The sequence below is a fragment of the Lepisosteus platostomus genome, chromosome 26 (assembly GCF_059453375.1).
Source record: "Lepisosteus platostomus isolate fLepPlt1 chromosome 26, fLepPlt1.hap1, whole genome shotgun sequence".
Lineage (NCBI taxonomy): Eukaryota > Metazoa > Chordata > Actinopteri > Semionotiformes > Lepisosteidae > Lepisosteus > Lepisosteus platostomus.
Window position 1 is genome coordinate 14,009,419 of NC_142636.1, and position 23,711 is coordinate 14,033,129.

At 55.9% G+C, this 23,711-nt stretch overlaps 2 protein-coding genes and 2 long non-coding RNA genes across 7 annotated transcripts in view; 3 read left to right on the forward strand and 1 right to left on the reverse strand.

Annotated features, from left to right (window-relative positions):
* The window catches only part of LOC148640272 (uncharacterized), a 178,441-nt gene extending 155,751 nt beyond the window's left edge, over window positions 1–22,690 (forward strand). The window contains exon 2 of the long non-coding RNA XR_015930547.1: window positions 21,662–22,690. This is a non-coding gene — a long non-coding RNA (uncharacterized LOC148640272). The remainder of the gene's footprint in view (window positions 1–21,661) is intronic.
* dedd2 (death effector domain containing 2) lies at window positions 4,841–16,699 on the reverse strand. Its single transcript, XM_088620527.1, has 5 exons — window positions 15,707–16,699; window positions 14,683–14,823; window positions 14,436–14,579; window positions 8,015–8,435; window positions 4,841–5,693 (listed from the first exon to the last, which is right to left on the reverse strand). The coding sequence occupies exons 1-5, from the start codon at window positions 16,167–16,169 to the stop codon at window positions 5,687–5,689; spliced, it is 1,176 nt and encodes a 391-aa protein (XP_088476653.1). The 5' UTR covers window positions 16,170–16,699; the 3' UTR covers window positions 4,841–5,686.
* LOC148640279 (uncharacterized) lies at window positions 8,549–9,289 on the forward strand. Its single transcript, XR_015930548.1, has 2 exons — window positions 8,549–8,626; window positions 8,673–9,289. It is a non-coding gene; the product is annotated as an uncharacterized LOC148640279 (long non-coding RNA).
* Window positions 17,957–22,690, forward strand: rabac1 (Rab acceptor 1 (prenylated)). 4 transcript variants are annotated; one of them, XM_088620544.1, is made up of 6 exons: window positions 17,957–18,087; window positions 18,666–18,776; window positions 19,644–19,856; window positions 20,275–20,372; window positions 20,937–21,038; window positions 21,127–21,302. In XM_088620544.1, exons 2-6 carry the CDS (start codon window positions 18,706–18,708, stop codon window positions 21,213–21,215), a joined length of 573 nt encoding a protein of 190 aa, XP_088476670.1. In that variant the 5' UTR covers window positions 17,957–18,087; window positions 18,666–18,705; the 3' UTR covers window positions 21,216–21,302. The 4 variants fall into 4 exon arrangements, 2 of the variants coding, with proteins under 2 accessions (XP_088476670.1, XP_088476671.1); XM_088620545.1 differs by having other exon boundaries at window positions 18,069–18,087; window positions 18,663–18,776; XR_015930545.1 differs by lacking the exon at window positions 17,957–18,087 and adding an exon at window positions 21,702–22,690 and having other exon boundaries at window positions 18,663–18,776; window positions 21,127–21,590.
* Window positions 22,691–23,711: the final 1,021 nt, after the last annotated feature.

Below are 23,711 nucleotides of genomic sequence, written 5' to 3' on the forward strand. Positions count from 1 at the left end.
TTATATTTGTTTTTATATTAGTATATATGATGTAAAAAAATCAGTCTGGTTTATGTAAATATTATTTACATGACAATATTAGTACATATTTAAATAAAACAGCGATAAAATACATCATATGTACATGAGGTAAGTATTTTAAGTGATTTCCGTATTTTTTACTACGTGGTGATAAAGGTGATACATGATTTATGATGTCAGTTAATGGTCATTTCAGGATTATTTACTTGATTATGATGTTATTATTTTTCATGCAAAATGTCGGCTCGTTATAATTTAAATACCATTTATTTTATATGAGCATTTATAACGTGCGATACTGCTTTGTGTAATCCCAATAATATTTAAATCATGCTGTCAGTATGTATAATGTAAAATATCAACCTGTTTTGTTTACACTTTATGCATAATATCGTTCCATTTAAATATTTTACTTGTTTCCGTAAGTATTAATAATGCGTAATTCAGTCTGTTAGTTAAGTATGAGTTATACGATTATATAAAATAGAAATGACATTATGTGTAATATCGGCTTATTATTATCTAAATATTTACTAATTATATCCATATATGTTATGTATAATATCGACTTACAGTACTGCTCTAGAAATATTTAGTATTACGGTGTTTGAAACCGGTCCTTTAAATTTATATCGCATTTCCACGACGATACAAGTATATATATATGAAGACAATACCATTTTTACGAATTTAATATAATTTACATGACTATTAATTATTATGTATAAGTATAAATATGTACGTATTTGTCTGGTATAAATTAATTGTATTTACACGGCGTTATAAGTATATATGACGTACGGTATCAAGTTTATGTTATTCAAATATTGTTGTACATTTCATGACATAAGTGCATGTAATTTAGAATTTCAGTTTCGTGTCAACTAAATATGACTTATTTGATTATATAAGTACATACGATGTACAAGTCAAGTTATTTACACGATGTTACGTAAGTATACACAGGACGTGCAGTATCCGTCTCTTTTTTTTTTCAATAGCATCTACATGACGCTATAGGGATTTAAGATGGGTCAGATTTATTTATGATTTAAATAGTGTTTTCGGATGTGATATACTGTAAGCAGATAAGATGCGCAATACCAGTCTGTTCTATTAAAAGATTATTTACAAGGCGTGGTAGATACCGGCGATCTAACATTGACATCACCAGCGTTTTATTTTAATACTCTTTACAGGGCGCTATAGTATAACGAACACTATCTATTATTATTATTATTATTATTATTATTATTATTATTATTCAGGCGGATCAGACTCTGATGAGGAGGAGAATCCGGAGGCCGCTCGCACGCGCTGCAGGCGGACAGGAGGGCGAGCCCTCGGGACACACTGGGACACCGGGACACACCGGGAGCCTGGACCCGAGCTGGCCTCCCCGCGAGCTGCGCCCCACTGCGCCCCGGCGAGCGCGAGCTCCAGCGCGAGCGGGGCCGTGTTTCTGTCCCGCAGTGGAAAAGACGCGCTGTTTATCTGTTCACTTCCCGCTGTGCGCCGAGACTGCATTATTATTATTACTATGGGTATTGTTTTTACTTCATTGATACTGTTAATTGTACCATTATCACTACTGCTGTGATGATGAACCCTGCGATTTTGTTTTGTCGTTATTAATTGCTGTTCTTGCCGCTGCAGGGGGCGAGGCGCCTCCAGCCTGACTCCGCTCACACACTGTCGGCGCCCTCGCCTCGGAGCGGCCCGCTCGTCTCACACCGCCGCAACATCCTTCTCCGGGGCCGGCGGGGACGGGGCTCGTGTGCCTTTTCCTCGCGTGTCCGTGGCGTGTCAGTGTGTGTGTGTGTGTGTATGGTGTGTCCGTGGCGTGTAACTGTCCTGCCGTGTGCTGGTACAGTACGTGGCGCGTCAGCCTGTGGGTTCAGTCTGCTACCCGGCTCCACTCCCCTGTCAGCCGCACAGAAGCACACAGTCAGAGATACACACACCGTGTGTGTGTGTGTGTGTGTGTGTGTGTGTGTGTGTGTGTGTGTGTGTGTGTGTGTGTGTGTGTGTGTGTGTGTGTGTTCACACCGAGCAAGAGAAGCAGACCCCGGGCCGGACACGCCTAATTGATTTTTGAAATAATTAACTCGGTGTCCCCATCGATTTCCCCTCGTCGGCGTCCCAGGCGCAGTAGTTCGAACATCCCGCTCACCACATCTCTCCCGGACACGCGTGGGCGCTCCAGTCCCCGCATCCAGGCGCTGGGCCGATTCGGTCCCGAGTCAGAACAGAACCACTGAGCACTAACGCGCATCTCCCACGCAAACCGAAGCGCACACAGAGCACACCAGAAGCACGAGACAAACACCTGCTGCCGGACCCGCGAGTGGACCGGTCACCCACTCTGCCCGTCTCTCGGACCGGATACGCGCCTGTGCGGGTGGGAGAAGGAGCAGCTTCTGGGGGGGAAGGGAAATGCCGCACGCGCCAGCCATCACCCCGGGTCGCCCCGTCCCGCGTGGCCCTGGAACGGGTCACGAGAGGCGGGGGCGGCGTCGGAAATCAAATATTCCCGCGAAGATGAGACCCGCCGAGCGCAACATGCAGACGAGCCGGCAGCCGGCGCGATTCGCGGAGAGCCGGGGGGGCGGGCGGGCGCGGGGCGCGGGGGGGGGTCTCGTCTCGCCGTTAATTCCTTTGTGATCGATACCGGAAAAGCCCCGGCGCTGCGGCGCGAGCGGGCCGGGGGGCGGGGGGGGCGCCGCGGAGGCACCCCATCGATATGCGAAGTTGCAAAGCGCGCGGCTCCGCCGGAGGGGTGGGGCGGGGGGGGGGGGGGGGGAGAGCGAGAGAAAAATCGCACATTACCAGCGCGTGGGTCGTGGGCGCCGCGTCTCCGCCGTGCGCGCCGGCCAGCTGCCTGCCTGAGAGAGCGGAGAGGAGCGGAGAGCGGAGAGAGGGGAGGAGGAGGAGGAGGAGGGAGAGGTGGGGGCACGGATTGAGAAAGAGGGTACGGGGGGGGGCGCGTTCACGTGTAATAACAATACCCCCCCCCCTCCCTCCCTCACACCTCTTTCCTCACACACCTCATCCCTCCCTCTCTCCCTGGAAGGCTCAGCTGTTTCCATGGCGACCTGGCGTCGGCTGGTGCTGAGGAGAGAGAGAGAGAGAGAGAGGGGGGGGGGCGGGTGTGTGTGTGTGTGTGGGGGGGTGGATATGCGCGCGCGCACACACGAGCCAGAGCAGAGAGGGCTCGAGACCCGACAACCTCCCCGAGACCGACCGACCGACCCCCCCCGAGTTCCCCCCAGCACGCGGTCCTCACCGTCTGGAGCGCCGACCAGCGGAGTCTCGCTGGAACTCGGGCAGCGGTCAGGCGGACTGACAGCACTGCAGAGATCAGCTTCACAGAGAGCAGGGAGAATATCCACACACACAGACACACAAACACAGAAATACAGAGAGACAGAAACACACACACACACAAACAGAAACACACAGACACACAGCGGTAGAGATGCACACTGAGATACAGAAACGCATGGAGACACGCAGAGACACATACCGACAGAAACACACACTCACACAGACAGAAACACAGATACAGAGACAAGCTCACACACAGACACACACGTTAGGAAAGACACTCACAGATAAAAGAGATACAGCGACAGACACACTGGAGGAGACAGACTCAGATGTACAGTAAGTAAGCAATTAAATAATTAGAAAGCGACAGAGCTGTTAACTGTGATGGATTTGCCACAAACAGGACTGAGCGACAGCCTGCAAAACCCACACGAACGTAAATGACAAACCGGGGAATCCAGCAGAAAAACAAAAGCAAAACACATCCCTCAGACGCCTGGACTGGGCAACAGAAATACAAGTTTTGCGAAGTTTGAGCGCGGGAGTCTGCAAGGGGCGGCGGGCGCGGGGGGGGGGGGCGGGGCGCCCGCGGTGTGACGTCACCGCGTGACGCCACGGGGCTCCAGGCGCGTGTCCGTATCGACAAGCGAGTTAATCGCGAGGCTTTAATTGAGGCTCAGAAACAAATCTATTACCGCCGCGAGATCAATGGAGCCGCTGGCAGGGGAGAGAGGGGGAGGAGGAGGAGGGAGAGACAGATCTACAGTACTTACACACACACACTGTGTACACACACAGCACACATTGTACATACACACTGTATACACACAGACCCAGTCTATATATATACACACACACACACACATGCTGCTGACACATAATAGATACACACACACAGAGACGCTGTACACACACAGATGCGAGTGTGATTTGAGGGGATGCCACACTCCCCAGCCAGCAGGCAGTAGCTCACACTCAGCCAAATTAGTGCTGCCTGGGGGGGGAGTTCTGTTCCCACAGACCCACAGATCCCCCTTTGCTGAACAACCCCACCAATCACGGCCCAGCACCCCCACACACCCCTCCAATCACGACAGGGCAACCCCACACCCTCCTCCAATCACAGCTCGACACCCCCACACCCCCCTCCAATCCCCCTTTGCACACCAGAACCATACAACCCCACCAATCACAGCCCAGCACCCCCACACCCTCCACCAATCATGACAGGGCACCCCCACACCCTCCACCAATCACGGCCTGGCACCCCCACACCCTCCACCAATCACGGCCTGGTACCCCCACACCCTCCACCAATCACAACAGTGCACCCACTCCACCCTCCACCAATCACGACAGTGCACCCCCACACCCTCCACCAATCACAGCCCGGCACCCCCACACCCTCCACCAATCACAGCCCGGCACCCCCACACCCTCCACCAATCACAGCACAGGACTCAAAAGAACGAATATCGAACACGGGAGCTTTTCTTGACAAACCTTTATTAGAAACCTGTTCTCATGTACACAAACACATCAAACCAGTTTAGAAAAAGCAGTGAACTCCCCAAGCGCCCGTGCCATGACTCACCCCGGACAGCCTGGTCCCGAGCGACTGCTCGCTCCTCTGCAGCGCCGCGCGGCGGCCCCACGCCGCCACGCCCGCCGGGGCCCACAGGGCGGCGCCAGCGGCGCGTCCCCCTCGCGCACGAGTCGCTCGGAATCGTGATGAGGGACTTGGAACGACTTCCAAGCGGGGGATCCCGAAGGAGTCCCCAGACAGACCCAGGAACAGCACCGCGGCTCGGACCCGTGCCGAGCGGGCAGCGTCACAGGCGCCCCAGGCACCCCTCGGAGCCCCGAGATCCGGAACCAGCAGGACACAGGCACTCTTGCACGGATGGGGAGCGGGGGACCCCCATATCGCTGGCTGCTGGTGGGGGGGGGGGGTCTTGTGGACACACTGCACCAAAAGAAAGGGGTACCCCAGATTCACGCTCTCTCGGTCAGGCTGACTTGGTCTCCCCTCAAGAAGACCGGGGTAACAAAAAATAACTCAGACCCCTGAAAGGACTGTCCACAAAACCAGGGGGGGGGGGCGCCCCAACACTGGCCGCCGGAGGAGGGGAACAGGAGGAGGCCGGGTCTGGCAGGTCCACAGCGCACTGGGTCACCTCAGCACCCCCCTCGTCTAATCCAGCTGTCCGGATCACTCCGGGTCAGTGAGGGGTGTCAGTCAGTCCAGGTTCTGTACACAGTGAGGTCAACTGCTCAGGGTTCGAATCTCCAGCCTCACTGACACCCACTGCTGTCAGGGACCACTGTAGCTGGATCAGGACCTGAGAGAGAGAGAGGGGTTAATACAGACACACTGACTGGACACTCCAGTACATTAACACTGCACTGAGAGAGAGAGGGGTTCATACAGACACACTGACTGGACACTCCAGTACATTAACACTGCACTGAGAGAGAGGGGTTAATACAGACACACTGACTGGACACTCCAGTACATTAACACTGCACTGAGAGAGAGAGGGGTTAATACAGACACACTGACTGGACACTCCAGTACATTAACACTGCACTGAGAGAGAGAGGGGTTAATACAGACACACTGACTGGACACTCCAGTACATTAACACTGCACTGAGAGAGAGAGGGGTTAATACAGACACACTGACTGGACACTCCAGTACATTAACACTGCACTGAGAGAGAGAGGGGTTAATACAGACACACTGACTGGACACTCCAGTACATTAACACTGCACTGAGAGAGAGGGGTTAATACAGACACACTGACTGGACACTCCAGTACATTAACACTGCACTGAGAGAGAGAGGGGTTAATACAGACACACTGACTGGACACTCCAGTACATTAACACTGCACTGAGAGAGAGAGGGGTTAATACAGACACACTGACTGGACACTCCAGTACATTAACACTGCACTGAGAGAGAGAGGGGTTAATACAGACACACTGACTGGACACTCCAGTACATTAACACTGCACTGAGAGAGAGAGGGGTTAATACAGACACACTGACTGGACACTCCAGTACATTAACACTGCACTGAGAGAGAGAGGGGTTAATACAGACACACTGACTGGACACTCCAGTACATTAACACTGCACTGAGAGAGAGAGGGGTTAATACAGACACACTGACTGGACACTCCAGTACATGAACACTGCACTGAGAGAGAGAGAGGGGTTCATACAGACACACTGACTGGACACTCCAGTACATTAACACTGCACTGAGAGAGAGAGGGGTTAATACAGACACACTGACTGGACACTCCAGTACATTAACACTGCACTGAGAGAGAGAGGGGTTAATACAGACACACTGACTGGACACTCCAGTACATTAACACTGCACTGAGAGAGAGAGGGGTTAATACAGACACACTGACTGGACACTCCAGTACATGAACACTGCACTGAGAGAGAGAGGGGTTAATACAGACACACTGACTGGACACTCCAGTACATTAACACTGCACTGAGAGAGAGGGGTTAATACAGACACACTGACTGGACACTCCAGTACATTAACACTGCACTGAGAGAGAGAGGGGTTCATACAGACACACTGACTGGACACTCCAGTACATTAACACTGCACTGAGAGAGAGAGGGGTTCATACAGACACACTGACTGGACACTCCAGTACATTAACACTGCACTGAGAGAGAGAGGGGTTCATACAGACACACTGACTGGACACTCCAGTACATTAACACTGCACTGAGAGAGAGAGGGGTTCATACAGACACACTGACTGGACACTCCAGTACATTAACACTGCACTGAGAGAGAGGGGTTCATACAGACACACTGACTGGACACTCCAGTACATTAACACTGCACTGAGAGAGAGAGGGGTTCATACAGACACACTGACTGGACACTCCAGTACATTAACACTGCACTGAGAGAGAGAGGGGTTCATACAGACACACTGACTGGACACTCCAGTACATTAACACTGCACTGAGAGAGAGAGGGGTTCATACAGACACACTGACTGGACACTCCAGTACATTAACACTGCACTGAGAGAGAGGGGTTAATACAGACACACTGACTGGACACTCCAGTACATTAACACTGCACTGAGAGAGAGGGGTTAATACAGACACACTGACTGGACACTCCAGTACATTAACACTACACTGAGAGAGAGGGGCTGTATGGTTACTGTAAATTTGCTGTTTAAAAACATGGTAAAGCCTTCCCTCTCCTGGCTGTCAGTGGTATTACATAGGCACATGCAACAGAAGAGGCGACTCAGTGAGAAGTCAGAGAGGGACAGAGTGGGGGCTATCCCAGACTGCTCTGGGACAGGAAGCTCGCTGTGCTGTGGGGTGAGGGAGGGGCAGAGTAGGGGCTATCCCAGACTGCTCTGGGACAGGAAGCTCGCTGTGCTGTGGGGTGGGGTGAGGGAGGGGCAGAGTGGGGGCTATCCCAGACTGCTCTGGGACAGGAAGCTCGCTGTGCTGTGGGGTGGGGTGAGGGAGGGGCAGAGTGGGGGCTATCCCAGACTGCTCTGGGACAGGAAGCTTGCTGTGCTGTGGGGTGGGGTAGGGTGAGGGAGGGGCAGAGTGGGGGCTATCCCAGACCGCCCCGGGACAGGAAGCTCACCGTGCAGCGCTGCGGGTCTGGCGTGCCCGGGGCGCGTCGGGGGCAAGAGGGCAGCAGGGGCCGTTCTGCGCCTCCAGCAGGAGGCGCCGCCCCTCCTCGTAGTCGTCCTGGTCGACGCTGACCAGCAGCCGGACGGCCTCCTGGCCCACGGCGCGCTTCAGCGAGTCGGTGATGAAGACGCCCTTGAGCGCCTCCAGCAGGGCGCCGCTGAGGTAGTCGGCCCAGAAGGCGTCCAGGTAGGCGAGCTCGGAGAACTTGATGTCGCAGAGGATGGAGCCCAGGTCCCGGGAGCGCAGCACCGTGCTGGCGCGGCCGAACAGCTCGAACTGGCGCTCCAGCGGCTGGCGCTTGTCCGAGGACACGCTGCTGCGCAGGGCCGCGTCGTGCTCGCAGTACTCCGCTCGCACCCGCAGCCGGATATCTGCCACCGCGAGACAGAGAGAGGAGGGGGGGGGAGGGGGGGGTCAGTGTCCTCACGCACGAGTGTCAGCGCCCGTTAAAGAAGCAATACCTGTCAAACCTAAACATCACCCTCCTATCCCACGCAGGCGTCTACGAATCTCACTTGGCGTCTGTCAGAGCTGCACCGAGGACAGGCTACACAGAGGACAGGCTCCAGACCAGAGAGAGGACAGGCTACAGACCAGAGAGAGGACAGGCTACAGACCAGAGAGAGGACAGGCTACAGACCAGAGGGAGGGAGGGAAGGAGGGGAGAGAGAGAGATGGAGAGAGAGACAGCCCTGCCTGACACACAGCACGGCTCCCCAGGACTATCGCACACAGGCAGTCCACCTGGAGAGCAGCTCAGTCTAGGGACGTCTCTCACACCTTCCACAGTCCCACTCTCCAACTCTCTCATCTCCCGAGACCCTGCTGCGCTGCACAGGCAAGAGCCGAACGCACAGCAGGTCTGTCTCCGACACCGGCCAGCACCAGCCTCTCCCCACACAGTGGGACGCCTGAGACATGCAAACACACGGACACACAGTGGGACACCTGAGTCGCACGCACACACACACACACACTCACACTCACACTCACACTCACACTCACACTCACACTCACACTCACACTCACACACGGTGGGACGCCTGGGACACGCACACACACACACTCACACACACACGGTGGGACGCCTGGGACACGCACACACACACACTCACACACACGGTGGGACGCCTGGGACACGCACACACACACACTCACACACACACGGTGGGACGCCTGGGACACGCACACACACTGACACACGGTGGGACGCCTGTGAGAGGAATATAGTTGGACGCCTGCGAGAGATGCATTAAGAAAAACATTAATTAAGGAATCAATTTGCCTCAGTAATAAAGAGTCTGACTAGAATTAAAATGATGGAAAAGAGGTCCCCAAAAGCACAGCTGCAAGACCCCAAGAACACTCCTCAAAGAACAGGAGGTCCTAGGTAGCTGCTCCCTCACTCAGGAATGCAGCAGAAGGGCACAGAGGAGAAACTGGCAGGATAATTTCAAGAGTTTCTTCCCAGGGCAAACTGCTCTCCACACATCGCCCAGCTCTCAACACCCGAGAGTGTGCAACAGCAGTGACTGTTACTGAGGCGTGCCCTTGACAACTTCCTGAGTCACGCTGTGACCCATGTCAGTGTTACAGCTAGAGACACAGCCCTTATAGAGTCAGGAAACTCATCTCCCTGCAGTCTGGAGCAGAGAGCTTTAAAGGAGCCCCAGTCTCACTGTGATCTGTGTCAGTGTTACAGGTAGAGACACAGCCCTTATAGAGTCAGGAGACTCATCTCCCTGCAGTCTGGAGCAGAGAGCTTTAAAGGAGCCCCAGTCTCACTGTGATCTGTGTCAGTGTTACAGGTAGAGACACAGCCCTTATAGAGTCAGGATTTGTAACAGCACTGTAAAGAAATCTGCCATAAGTCTGCCTTCAAAGGAATTCAGATGAAAACACCCCAATATTTGGTATTCTTTTTTCATAGTAGTTCAGTTTTATCAAAAAATCTCAGCAAAACACAGGGCATTCTCCAGAGAGAGCGTGAAAGTAGATGAATGAGACAGACCTGGAGGCTGAAGGTATCTGTGTGAGAAGAGCAGAGGCATCAATGACCAGAACAGACTGAACCTGTAACCTGAGGGTCCCCCCGTTTCCTGAGCCCCCAGACAGAGGCAGCTTTCAGAGAAACAGCAACAAGAAGAGCATGCGTATGTCAGAGCAGCAGAACAGACTAACACAGATTCACTGGACCGGTCTGGTACCATTGTGACCCCATGGACTGTAATCGCACTGTTCGCACCCCTGGGCTATGAACTGGTGACCATTTTCAGAACACTGGGCCCCACTCAGAGCACACAATTCCAGAACACTTTGGGCCCAGGTTGGAGGAAAAGTTCAGTAAGACTTGAGCACAACCCCTTGCAAAGACTCGAGGCCATTTTGAGCACAGTCTTTTTTTTTGTTTTGTTTTTTTTGTTTTAGGAATTTGGGAGCGATTTCTGAAATCCCTCTGGGCAAGAGCTTTCTGGGATCATTCCGAGCACCGGCTCCAGAGCACTCTGGGCCCCAACACGGAGGACAGCCTGTGCGCAACCCTTTCCGCGCGGTTCTGGGAAGTCTGGGGAAGCTCCGAGATGGGCTTCAGGCTCAGAGAACTCAAAACTGAACGCTGAGGCCACTTTTTGGAGAACCGGTTTTTTTTTTTCTCTTTTTTTGTCGTTTTGGGTTTTGTTTTGAGACCAGTTGGAGCACAGCTTTGAGAACAGTTCGGAGAACAGATCGGACAGCTGGGACAGCTTGACCACATTCAGATATACCTGCTTCGGGCCAGTCTTGAGCAAGGTCCCGCACAAAATAGGCCCGGTCTCTAGGACACGTCAGCACACAACGGGCACAGTTTCTCTGAGCACAGTACCTCTGCACAGCAGAGCTCCACACAAAATGCAGTTCCTTTTTGTTACCTTGGCGACGGGCTGACTGAGAGCGAGCGAGCAAGAGGCCACTGTGTGCTTTCTTTCTCAGAGATGGACGGACAGACAGAAAGACAGACTGAACCCAGTCTCTCTCTCTACGTGACTCGAGTCTCTGTCCCTTGGAGACCTGATGGGATTAAACGCTTAGTCAATTCATCACAGTTTCATTGGCACAGCTCCTAAACTAGCGTGGACAGTGCTGCCGAGACTCTCCCTGCTGCGTTCCTGACCTTTGCTTCCCTGTGTGTTGCAGACTTACACTCTTATCCTGCAGCGCGTCTGAGCTCATCTGAGGACTGTGCTGTGTCAGTCAAGTCTACGGACAAGAACCATCCCAGGCTGGACTGGACTGGGAGCTGGATTAGTGATTCACTGGGATTATAATCACTCACTGACACTGACAGAGCAGTCTGAGACTCTCCAGGCTGGACTGGATTGACTGGACTGGGAGCTGGATTAGTGATTCACTGGGATTATAATCAGACTCCACTGACTCTGACAGAGCAGTCTGAGACTCTCCAGGCTGGACTGGACTGACTGGACTGGGAGCTGGACTAGTGATTCACTGGGATTATAATCAGACTCACTGACACTGACAGAGCAGTCTGAGACTCTCCAGGCTGGACTGGACTGACTGGACTGGGAGCTGGACTAGTGATTCACTGGGATTATAATCAGACTCACTGACACTGACAGAGCAGTCTGAGACTCTCCAGGCTGGACTGGGAGCTGGATTAGTGATTCACTGGGATTATAATCAGACTCCACTGACTCTGACAGACCAGTCTGAGAGTCTGCAGGCTGGACTGGACTGACTGGACTGGGAGCTGGACTAGTGATTCACTGGGATTATAATCAGACTCACTGACACTGACAGAGCAGTCAGAGTCTCCAGGCTGGACTGGACTGACTGGACTGGGAGCTGGATTAGTTATTAACCGATATTATAACCAGACTAACACTGACACCCTGAGACTCTCCAGGCTGGACTGGATTGACTGGATTTGGAGCTGGATTAGTGATTCACTGGGATTATAACCAGACGCGCACTGACACTCTGAGACTCTCCAGGCTGGACTGGACGGTGCTGGTGTTGACACTGACATGATCTAGACCAGTATTCAGGAACCTACCAGAGGAGGCAGTGTGGGACAGAAGGAGACTCGCAGTGCTGCTTCCTCAGGGGAGGCAGAGAGAGGAGGGGGAGGGCGGGGGGGTCGAGAGGGCGGGGGGGAAGCGCACTGCGAGTCTGTTGTCTATGCGTCGCTCGGCTCTTGCACTATAACGATCAGGAGAGAAGACGTGAGCACAGTCAGATCACACATGGGGAGAGAGAGGCAGCCTGCGGACCTGCAGCGGCGCTGGGCCGGCTTCTCTCCCCATCCAAACAACCAGCAACACAGCAGCAGAACCCGGGCCGGCCGCCCCTGGGCTCCGGTGGGGGTGCGCCGGAGGCGGAGGAGGAAGAGGGGGCCTGATGGAGACCCCGGGGGGCGGGGGGCGGGGGGCGGGGGGACTCGGTGTGAACCGCACATGAGGACACCTCGGACTGGTGGGCTGGGCTCTGGGGGAGGCGGGAGACCCCCCCGACTCTGACACACACTCGCACACGGACGCCGTGTCCCCCAGTCGGGGCCCTAAGCCCCTCCTCCCAGCACGCACTGCTGTACTGCAGCGCCAGTAGAAGAGCAGACCTCGAGTGTGCAAGGGTGCGAGGGGCGTCGTCACACACACGGGGCGCGGGACACCCCGCGGGCCGGCACCAGCGGGCGAAACGATGCCCTGCCCTGCCCTGCCCTTGAGGCCTCTTTCCCGGCGGATAAGCGCACGTCGGCAGATTCTCTTAGAAATAATTTTTCGTTCTGCCCTGGCCGTGCCCCTGCGCACAGGCAGCGACACACCAGGCCGGACTCACCCCGGGCACAGCCACCCGAGGAAAAACGCTTTCCCCACCAGAGCTCTGTTCTATTAAACACAGCTCATCTCATCTGTCCCAGTACAAGGACCACAACGCGTACGTTTCAAGGTCAGCTGAATAAGGGGAACTCTGCAACACCTCACTGCTTTGTAGTATTAAATACTTTGGTCTTTCCGTGTACAAAATACGTAGCAGGTCAACGGATCAGTCGAAACAGGGCAACTAAATAAAGCCTTTCTATTAAAACCTAGACTACCGACAGCATGAATCTAAAGTAACCTGATAATTGTTTTCTTTTTTTTTCTTTTTTACATAAGATGAGTTTGAAAACTGTAAAAAAGTTCAACTTGAGCAACGCGTTAATATTTTATTCTCCATCCCGACTCTCGGCTCTGAAAATCCCCCATTCCGCCAGGAACCGGGGGGGGGGTGACCCCCTTCAGCGGAGCCGCTCCCATGCGGGGTTCAGAGAGGGGCGCTCGTGAGCACCCCTGTGACACCCCGAGACCTCGCACTCGAGCACACGAAGTGCGTATTGGGACACGGCTGGGGAACAGGCAGGACTGCCCCCTGCAGACGCCCAGGGGAACTGCAGCAGGAGTCCCTGGAGTCACTGCAGAGGGGTCTGGAACCGAGCGTCATGGCCCATCTGGGCCAGGAGAGACACAGAGGGGTCTGGAACCGAGCGGCGGGGCCCATCTGGGCCAGGAGAGACACAGAGGGGTCCGGAACCGAGCGGCAGGGCCTGTCTGTGTCAGGAGAGACACAGAGGGGTCCGGAACCGAGCGGCGGGGCCCGTCTGGACCAGGAGAGACACAGAGGGGTCCGGAACCGAGCGTCGGGGCCTGTCTGTGTCAGGAGAGACACAGAGGGGTCCGGAACCGAGCGTCGGGGCCCGTCTGGACCAGGAGAGACACAGAGGGGTCCGGAACCGAGCGTCGGGGCCTGTCTGTGTCAGGAGAGACACAGAGGGGTCCGGAACCGAGCGTCGGGGCCCGTCTGGGCCCGTCTGGACCAGGAGAGACACAGAGGGGTCCAGAACCGAGCGTCGGGGCCCATCTGGGTCAGAAGAGACACAGAGGGGTCCAGAACCGAGTGTCGAAGCCCATCTGGGTCAGGAGAGACACAGAGGTGTCCGGAACCCGTCTGGACCAGGAGAGACAGGGACAGACGCAGAGCAGTTCGAAACCCGAGCGGCGGGGCCTGTCTGGGCCATGAGAGACACAGAGGGGTCCGGAACCGAGCGGCGGGGCCCTCTGGGCCAGGAGAAGCAGGGACAGACGCATATGGGTCGTCACTGAGCTGCGGGACCCGTCTGGGCCAGGAGAGACGCAGAGCGGCCCGGAGCGGAGCAGCATCGTTGACTTAATTAAAGTGACTTAATTGGCCCACACCCCCCAGGTGCCGACGGTCACCTGACCCCGCCCTGGAAACCCCGAACCCGAGCCGTGGCGCAGGCTGGCGGAGAGGTCTGAGGATGCGAGGGGAGGAGGGGGGCTGACGGGCAGGCGGGCGGACACGCAGGGGGCTCTTACCGCAGGTCACACGCTCGCGCTGCTGCCCCGGCCGCGGGCCCCCCTGGGCTGGACCGGGCCTCTCCGGGGCGGCGCCGCCCCCCCTGCGTCTCTGACCCCGGCCGCGCTTCTGAGGGCTGGGGCTCGGCCTGGACGACTCGACGCCTGGGGGGAGAGAGAGACGGGCGGGTCAGGCTCTGGAGACGCATCTGCCCACACCCCCCACAGACCACAGGACAGGACCCCCACTCGGTGCGCCCCCACTCACCCGCACTCCACTGGGCCCCGGCGCAGACCGGAGGAGGGTCTGTCTGTCCACCACAGTCCTTCTCTGGCCGCTGGGAGGAGCTCACTGACGCTTCACCCCCGTACCCCGACACCGGGACTGCGCTGACACGCTCCGGGGACACTGAGAGAGAGAGAGAGAGGGGTTAATACAGACACACTGACTGGACAGTCCAGTACATTAACACTGCACTGAGAGAGAGAGGGGTTCATACAGACACACTGACTGGACACTCCAGTACATTAACACTGCACTGAGAGAGGGGTTAATACAGACACACTGACTGGACACTCCAGTACATTAACACTGCACTGAGAGAGAGAGGGGTTAATACAGACACACTGACTGGACACTCCAGTACATTAACACTGCACTGAGAGAGAGAGGGGTTCATACAGACACACTGACTGGACACTCCAGTACATTAACACTGCACTGAGAGAGAGAGGGGTTAATACAGACACACTGACTGGACACTCCAGTACATTAACACTGCACTGAGAGAGAGAGGGGTTCATACAGACACACTGACTGGACACTCCAGTACATGAACACTGCACTGAGAGAGAGAGGGGTTAATACAGACACACTGACTGGACACTCCAGTACATTAACACTGCACTGAGAGAGAGGGGGGTTAATACAGACACACTGACTGGACATTCCAGTACATGAACACTGCACTGAGAGAGAGAGGGGTTAATACAGACACACTGACTGGACACTCCAGTACATTAACACTGCACTGAGAGAGAGGGGTTAATACAGACACACTGACTGGACACTCCAGTACATTAACACTGCACTGAGAGAGAGAGGGGTTAATACAGACACACTGACTGGACACTCCAGTACATGAACACTGCACTGAGAGAGAGAGGGGTTAATACAGACACACTGACTGGACACTCCAGTACATGAACACTGCACTGAGAGAGAGGGGTTAATACAGACACACTGACTGGGGGGTTGGGGTGCACACACAGAAAGGGGGTACAGGTCTCACCCGTCCTCCTCTTCTTGCGGCTGACGAAGGGCAGCAGGTCGTGGCGGGTCAGGACCCGCAACAGCTCCAGCAGGGGCCCCAGGCGGGACTCGCTGCAGTAGCCGCGCCGCTCCAGCTCCAGCAGCAGCTCCACGCCGCACTTGGGGCGGTGGCGGGCGGCGAGCGGCGCGGGCGAGCCGCGGGGCTGCAGGCGGCGCCAGGCCTCCAGCAGGCGGGGGCCGGCCCGGGGCTCGGGCTCGTCGGCGGCCGGGTCCGGGGTCCAGCCGGCCGGGTGCAGCGGGTGGGCGGCGGGGCAGGTCTCGTCCAGCAGGAAGGACAGCACGTCCACGTCCGTGTCCGTGAGCTGCGAGCCCACCACCTCGAAGAGCTCGTGCAGGGACTGCATGCCGTAGTAGGTCAGGCACTCCGTCTCGTCCCACCACAGCGGCCGGCGGACCGGGCCCGGGACTGGGACTGGGGGCATGGCCGAACCGGCGGGCCTGGGTGTGGGTGCGAATGTGATTGCAGGTGTGGGCGTGGGCGTCCACGCAGGGCGGGCCGGCCACGCTGTTGACAAACAACCCGGGTCACGTGCAGGCGTTATGTAAGCCCACGTGCGCGCACCCCCCCTCTCCGGCTGGCCCTTGCGGTGACGTCACGAAGAGGTGCGGGTGGGTTGAAGGTGTGTGTGTGTGTGTGTTTCCGCGACACAGAGGCGAGTCTACCCCCCAGCTGTCCCGTCGTGTCTCGCCTCCCCCACCCGTGACAAGCGGTCCCCAGATCCGTCTCCCCTCAGCTGCGCCCGTCCCGGGGCTCCGGCCAGCGGCGGCTGTCCGCAGAGTGACCGCTCCGGCCGGACCTGAGTCACAAGCGCTCTGCTGCGGTGCGGGTCGGAACCGGGCCGGGATCCGGGATCCGGGTGGCTGGCTGTGCGCTGGCAAGTTCGAAGCTCGTCTAATGTCCGGGCTGCGCGAACCCTGTCCGCTCTCTCTCGCGACTCGTCCGCTTCTAGCAGCTTCCAGAAGCAGCTGCGCGCATGCGCGACCGCCCCTCGCCGAGCAGCCGCCATCACCGAGGCACCGGCCAATGGGAGAGGAGGGTCTGCCGCACGTGATCCTCTGACGCCGACAGTCGCCATGTTGGGAGAGGAAGCCTGCCCCCGGGCGCCCAGGAGACGGAGGAGGACAGGTCTTCCTGACAGGCTCGCACACAGGTGGATAGGGGCGAGACTCGCGATGGCCGGCGTAGGAAGTTGGAAGCAGGACGTCCGGATAGCCTTTTCCTGATTTCTGCCCGGCGTGTAGCTCGAGCTGTTCGTACCTGGAAAGGCCGTTAGAGCTGTGAGCTGGTACAGGCTGGTTACCATCGAGCCCGGACCCTGTGCTTCTCAGTGGTGACACGTGTCTGAGCGCACAAAACACAATACTCAAAATCAATCCTTTTGTTCGATTAAGGATTTGATAAGTTGCGTTACTTGCGTTGCTATCTCTGAACTGGCTCCATCACTCTGCTCTCCTCCCCACTGAGAGCTGGTGTGTGGGGAGCGGACTGGCGCATCATCCAGGTGGGGCTGCACACTGGTGGTGGTGGAGGGGATCCCCATGACCTGTAAAGCGCTTTGACTGGAGTGTCCACAAAAGCGCTATATAAGTGTAAGGAATTATTTTTATTACTTAAGAGCACTGCTGGCATGAAGCGGATCCGGGGCTCTGTTTGGCTGCCGGAGGCGCTATCCCGAGCCTGGCCGCTAGGGTGCAGAAGAGGGGCCTGCTGCTCGGTCGCCTAGCAACCAAAAAGTTGACGCCACTCCCTCACTGAGCTGCCAAACCGAGTTACCGTAATAACTGATGTAGCACAGAGGCGCAACTTGGTTTCCTCCACAGTCTACGGTTTGCGTTTACATAGCGCTGGTGTTCTCCGAGTGTGTGGGAGACGCACAGCGGTCATTCTGCACCAGTGGCCCCAAATTGTCGTTTCATGACGGTAGGATCTCATCCCGAGGGCAGTGCCTTGTAAAGGACGGTGTCCCTGTTCACCATACTGGGCCAGTGGGCTGGAAATTCTGGTCCAGAGGGAAGATAGTGGTGAGGTGCTCTACCAGCACTCCCTGACCAAAGCAGCCTCTATGGTCCCACACTGTCCAGATACCTCTCCTGGGGCTGACCTGTCTCTCAGTCTTCCTGAGCGAAATGCACCAGCGCTCGCACCCTGAGCTATAGGTGTGTAGGCACCCCATTTGCCAACGGGGGTTTGACAGAGCCGGCCTGCGCGCTGTGCTGCAAACACGGAGGCGCCGAGAGCTAATTCAGGCGATTTACGGTAAATAGCCAGCTCGTTGGCCGCCCTACGGGGACACGTCACATCCGGAACTGAGCCGGAACACAAAGAGAGCATCGCCGAGGGTGAGTGTCTCGGTGTTCCTGAGACATATATAATTATTTCAAACCTTTTAATACTGTTTGTGATCAGACTGGGGATTGAGCAGCGGTGTCGAATTGCGGCTGTTTGTTCGGTGCGCGGGGCTAATGGGAAGAAGTGTCTCCAGTTCTTCCTGCTGGGAAACCTGGCTCACTCGAAAATGGCAAAAATCTTCCAATTGGGAAAAAAATATTCACGGTCCTCCATTGCAATTAACGCCGTCCTGGTGAGAACAGACCACGTCGTTTACGTGTTAATAATAATAATAATAATTATTATTATTATTATCTCCCTCACTTCCTAAACTCATCTTTACTGCTTGTTTTGTTTGGAACAGTGACGTAGGGAGGGATGTAGTGACGTCGTTGCTCTGGCAGGTTGGGTGATGACGTTATAGGCTGGCACGCAATCGCGCCGAAGCTCACTCACGCACTCCCACGCGTGGAATGTGTTGCCCTGCGGGGTGCAGGGGGCAGTTTGATTCGTCCTCATACGTCAGTTGAGTTCCAGGGGGATGAAGCTGGTTTTTTGTCCTTCTGTCCTGGCGCTGTCCGGGAAGCAGGAAGCCAGACCGGGACAGCAGAGCCGACAGCGGGACAGCGATGGCAGGAAAGACGGGGGATGTGTTCAGCGGGGAACCGGGAGAGCCGGCCGGAGGAGGGCTGGCCGGGAAGTAAGTTCCCTTCATGGAAACGCTGTTGTCTTCTTAATCCCAGTGAATCACTAGTCCAGCTCCCAGTCCAGTCAGTCCAGTCCAGCCTGGAGACTCTCAGACTGCTCTGTCAGTGTCAGTGAGTCTGATTATAATCCCAGTGAATCACTAGTCCAGCTCCCAGTCCAGTCAGTCCAGTCCAGCCTGGAGACTCTCAGACTGCTCTGTCAGTGTCAGTGAGTCTGATTATAATCCCAGTGAATCACTAGTCCAGCTCCCAGTCCAGTCAGTCCAGTCCAGCCCGGAGAGTCTCTACACTGTGTGGGCCAGTGCAGTGTCAGTGGGGTCAATGACAGGGTCAGGGTTAGTAGGGACAGTTCAGTGTGGTCAGTGTCAGGGTTGGTAAGGTCAGTAAAAGGTCAGTGTTAGGGTCAGTGACATGCTCAGGGTCAGTGTGGTCAGTGTCAGTGACAGGCTCAGGGTCAGTGGTGTCAGGGTCAGTGGGGTCAGGGTCAGTGACAGGTTCAGTGTCAGTGGGGTCAGTGTTACGGTCAGTGTGGTCAGTGACAGGCTCAGTGTCAGTGTGGTCAGTGACAGGCTCAGGGTCAGTGGTGTCAGGGTCAGTGACAGGCTCAGTGTCAGTGTGGTCAGTGACAGGCTCAGGGTCAGTGGGGTCAGTGACAGGCTCAGGGTCAGTGTCAGTGGGGTCAGTGACAGGCTCAGTGTCAGTGGGGTCAGTGACAGGCTCAATGTCAGTGTGGTCAGTGGGGTCAGGGTCAGTGACAGGCTCAGTGTCAGTGTGGTCAGTGACAGGCTCAGTGTCAGTGGGGTCAGGGTCAGTGGGGTCAGTGCGTGCTCCAGCAGGCGGTCACTCTCTCTGTGTCGCAGGCTCTGGCTGCCGCGGGGGCTGTCCGGGGGCGTGGCGCGGGAGTGGCTGGAGCGGCGCCGCGCCGCCATGCGCCCGTGGGCGGGGTTTGTGGACCAGCGGCGGTTCTCCAAGCCGCGCAACTTCGGGGATCTGTGCCAGAGAGTCGTCCGCAACCTGGACACCTACCAGAGCAACTACACCTTCATCTTCCTCGGCCTGATCCTGTACTGCATGTGAGTCCAGCAGCGGGGTCATGGGTCGCGGGTCACTGCCGGGGGGGGGGGGGGTCACGGGTCACAGGTCACTGCCGGGTGGGGTCACGGGTCGCAGGTCACAGCCCTGGAGGGGGGTCATGGGTTGCAGGTCACTGCCGGGGAGGGTCATAGGTCACAGGTCACTGCCGGGGAGGGTCACGGGTCACAGGTCACTGCTGGGGGGTCATGGGTCACAGGTCACTGCCGGGGGGGTCATGGGTTGCAGGTGGTTACCTAGGCGTTGCAGATCAAGGGTCACAGGTCACAAGTTGATGCTGAGGGATCGTAAGTCACAGGTTTCAGCCGTTCACTGACCCTGCATGGACAGAAGTTGAGGATTTTGAACACTCGCTCTGTCGCAGTGAAACGAAGCAGCTCTGTCTCCTGTCTCTCTCAGCATCAGCTCCCCGTTGCTGTTACTGGCCCTGGCTGTGTTCGTTGGCGCGTTTTATGTCATCCACCTCAAGAGCCTGGAGAAGAAACTGGTGCTGTTTGGTGAGTCCATCTGTCTACACCTGTGCAGTGTAGTGTTAATGTACTGGAGTGTCCAGTCAGTGTGTCTGTATGAACCCCTCTCTCTCAGTGCAGTGTTAATGTACTGGAGTGTCCAGTCAGTGTGTCTGTATTAACCCCTCTCTCTCAGTGCAGTGTTAATGTACTGGAGTGTCCAGTCAGTGTGTCTGTATTAACCCCTCTCTCTCTCAGTGCAGTGTTAATGTACTGGAGTGTCCAGTCAGTGTGTCTGTATGAACCCCTCTCTCTCTCAGTGCAGTGTTAATGTACTGGAGTGTCCAGTCAGTGTGTCTGTATGAACCCCTCTCTCTCTCAGTGCAGTGTTAATGTACTGGAGTGTCCAGTCAGTGTGTCTGTATTAACCCCTCTCTCTCAGTGCAGTGTTAATGTACTGGAGTGTCCAGTCAGTGTGTCTGTATTAACCCCTCTCTCTCTCAGTGCAGTGTTAATGTACTGGAGTGTCCAGTCAGTGTGTCTGTATTAACCCCTCTCTCTCAGTGCAGTGTTAATGTACAGTGTGTCTGGATGAACTCTCTCTCTGTCTAGGGAGGGAGGTCACTGGGGGACACCAGCTGGCCCTGGCAGGAGCTGTGTCCTTCCCTGTGTTCTGGTTGGCTGGAGCAGGAGCAGCTGTGTTCTGGGTGCTGGGTGAGTTCCAGTCTGACTCCTCCCTCTGCTTTGCTCCTCCCCTTCCTGTGCCGCTGTACTGAGGCGTGTCCCTGCTCCTGTCACTCAGGTGCAACGCTGGCTGTGATTGGGTCTCACGCAGCCTTCCGTGAGCTGGAGAACGGGGACCTGGAGGAGCTCACCATGGAACCCGTCTGACCCCTGACCTCCTGCTCCTCTTCACCCTGTTTCCCTAGTTACTCTTGCCTCTTTGTCACACAAATACTCAGTCATTGTGACGACGCATTTCCCTGTCTGTCTGTATTTATTATCAAGGCACTGACTGACAATACTGACAAGCTGATACTGACAGACTGACACAGATGTAGTGACACACCGACAGACTGACACACTGATGTAGTGACACACTGACACAGCGACACACCCACACACACGGACACGGTGACACACTGACAAACCCACACACACTGACACACTGACTCCTTTTCCCAGAGCAGTGCTGGCAATCTGAAACCTTCCTTTGGCCAGTCTGATCGATTCCTGTGCTGTCAGTCAGACTCCCAGTGCACAGCAGTCTGATCCGCTCCAGGTATGACAGGGCTGTCAGTCAGACTCCCAGTGCACTGCAGTCTGATCCGCTCCAGGTGTGACAGGGCTGTCAGTCAGACTCCCAGTGCACAGCAGTCTGATCCGCTCCAGGTGTGACAGTGCTGTCAGTCAGATTCCCAGTGCACAGCAGTCTGATCCTTTTGCACAGAAGGGACTCCCAAGTGGAGTAGATCAGTCTGCTGTGCACTGGGAGTCAGGTCTGGAGTGGGTTGGTCAGCTGTACTTTAGATGTCTGAATAGCTGTCTGGTCCAGGGTAGACCAGACTACAGCGCTCTGCGAGTCTTGAGTATGCACAATATAAAACCAGGCATGGATCAGCCTGCTGTGCACTGGGAGTCTGACTGAGAGCCCTGTCTCCTCTCCAGTATATCAGTTAATATTAATCGCTGGTGCAATATTGTCTGGGCTACTTGTCTTGCCCTGCTTTGCATGAACTGCGTTACTGAAGGACTTGTCTGTGTTTAAGCAGCATCTTTTCCTCAGGCTGGGCTGGGCTGAAGGCCAGAGGGGCATTTTTCCCACAGCAGAACCCAGAACTTGAGTCTGGGCTCGTTACTGGCACCAGTGTTCCTCTGACAATGAGGACTGCCTTGAAATCTGGGTCTCAGTGGGGTTGTATGGCTTTGTTTGGGAAATGGTGTCTGCCTGTCTGTCTGTGTCTATTATACCTGTCTGTGTTCGGATGTGTGTGTCTGTCTCTGTGTGTGCGTGCATGTCTGTGTCTGGCTGACTGTGTGTGCCTCTTTGTGCTGCATGTCTGTCTGTGTGCGTATCTGCGTCTGTGTCTCTGTGTGCTCATGTCTATGCTGTCTGTGTGTGTGTCCACCTGTGTCTACCTGTGTTTCTATGTGTGTCTCCTTGTGCCTTTGTCTGTCAGTGTGAGTGTGAGTGATAATGTGCCAGCGCCCACCCAGCTGGACAGACAGTCTCCCTTCCCCTCCGTCTCTGGCCTCAGATGAGTCCGTCCCTCAGCTCCTCAGCCTGACCTCTCTTTGTTCATCTCCTCTCTCTGGATGTGTATCGATGCTGAGAAGTGCAATAAAGTGGACCTGCCTGTAGCAGGGCTGTGCGTGTGGCCTGGTTCCTGCATGGAGTCTGGCCTCTGAACGGGCCGCTCTGGCGCTCTCTCTGTCTCTCTGGACGCCGGGGGTCGCAACCCTCCCTCTGGCCCCCCCACCCCCCCTCTGACTCGGAGCGCCATGGCAACCCAGCAGCTGCTCCCTGTCCGTCCGTCGCCATGGAAACGACCTTGGAGAGCAGCCCCCCTCACTGCGGCAGAGCAGACCGATCGATACTCCATTACCCAGCGAGCGAGAGGGGGGCGCAGTGGGGGAGGGTCAGCAGGCGCCTGTCTCCGGCGTGCAGCCTCAGCTCTTTGTGCTCCCGGGCCTGCAGTGCGGTTCTGAACGCTGTGTTGCAGGAGCCCGGCAGCTGGTGCCACTGCCTCTCGGCGCCGACGGGTCCAGATGGGGCTGCCTGTCTGTGTGGAGTCTGCATGATCTCCCCTCGTTGGTGCTGGTGTGCTGTGGTCCCCTCTCGCCCCCCAGAGACAGATAGGTGGCTGGTTGGTTCAGCTGCTCCGAAATATTCCTCTTCCCTGGACCCAATGTGCAGCAGAACCCCCTGTCCCGCTCCTGGGCTCCTACACTGGGGAGAGAGCTCCTCTGGCCTCGGAGCCGCGCTGTCGGGCTCAGGCAGGGAGAGACGGAGTAAGGGCCCCACCTGCTGGCCAGCGTGGAGCACTGCAGCTGCTGGCGTCAGGAGCACAGGAGCCGGTTCTGACCCCCCTACTGGGAATCTAACACACAGCTGGGCTACAGCGCTGCAGGGTAACACACTCCACCACTGTCTTACAGAGTGTTACAGCGCTGCAGGGTAACACACTCCACCACCGTCTTACAGAGTGTTACAGCGCTGCAGGGTAACACACTCCACCACCGTCTTACAGAGTGTTACAGCGCTGCAGGGTAACACACTCCACCACTGTCTTACAGAGTGTTACAGCGCTGCAGGGTAACACACTCCACCACCGTCTTACAGAGTGTTACAGCGCTGCAGGGTAACACACTCCACCACCGTCTTAC

Bases quoted from the DNA above. Each gene is read 5' to 3' on its own strand.
- rabac1 (XM_088620544.1), top strand. From the start codon at position 18,706: ATGGCAGGAAAGACGGGGGATGTGTTCAGCGGGGAACCGGGAGAGCCG. The intron at 18,777-19,643 runs GTAAGTTCCCTT...TCTGTGTCGCAG, and splicing joins GGAGGAGGGCTGGCCGGGAA to GCTCTGGCTGCCGCGGGGGC. The intron at 19,857-20,274 runs GTGAGTCCAGCA...TGTCTCTCTCAG, and splicing joins GGCCTGATCCTGTACTGCAT to CATCAGCTCCCCGTTGCTGT.
- dedd2 (XM_088620527.1), bottom strand. From the start codon at position 16,169: ATGCCCCCAGTCCCAGTCCCGGGCCCGGTCCGCCGGCCGCTGTGGTGG. The intron at 14,824-15,706 runs GTGAGACCTGTA...TCTCTCTCTCAG, and splicing joins CCGCAAGAAGAGGAGGACGG to TGTCCCCGGAGCGTGTCAGC. The intron at 8,436-14,435 runs GTAAGAGCCCCC...TCGCGGTGGCAG, and splicing joins GCGCGAGCGTGTGACCTGCG to ATATCCGGCTGCGGGTGCGA.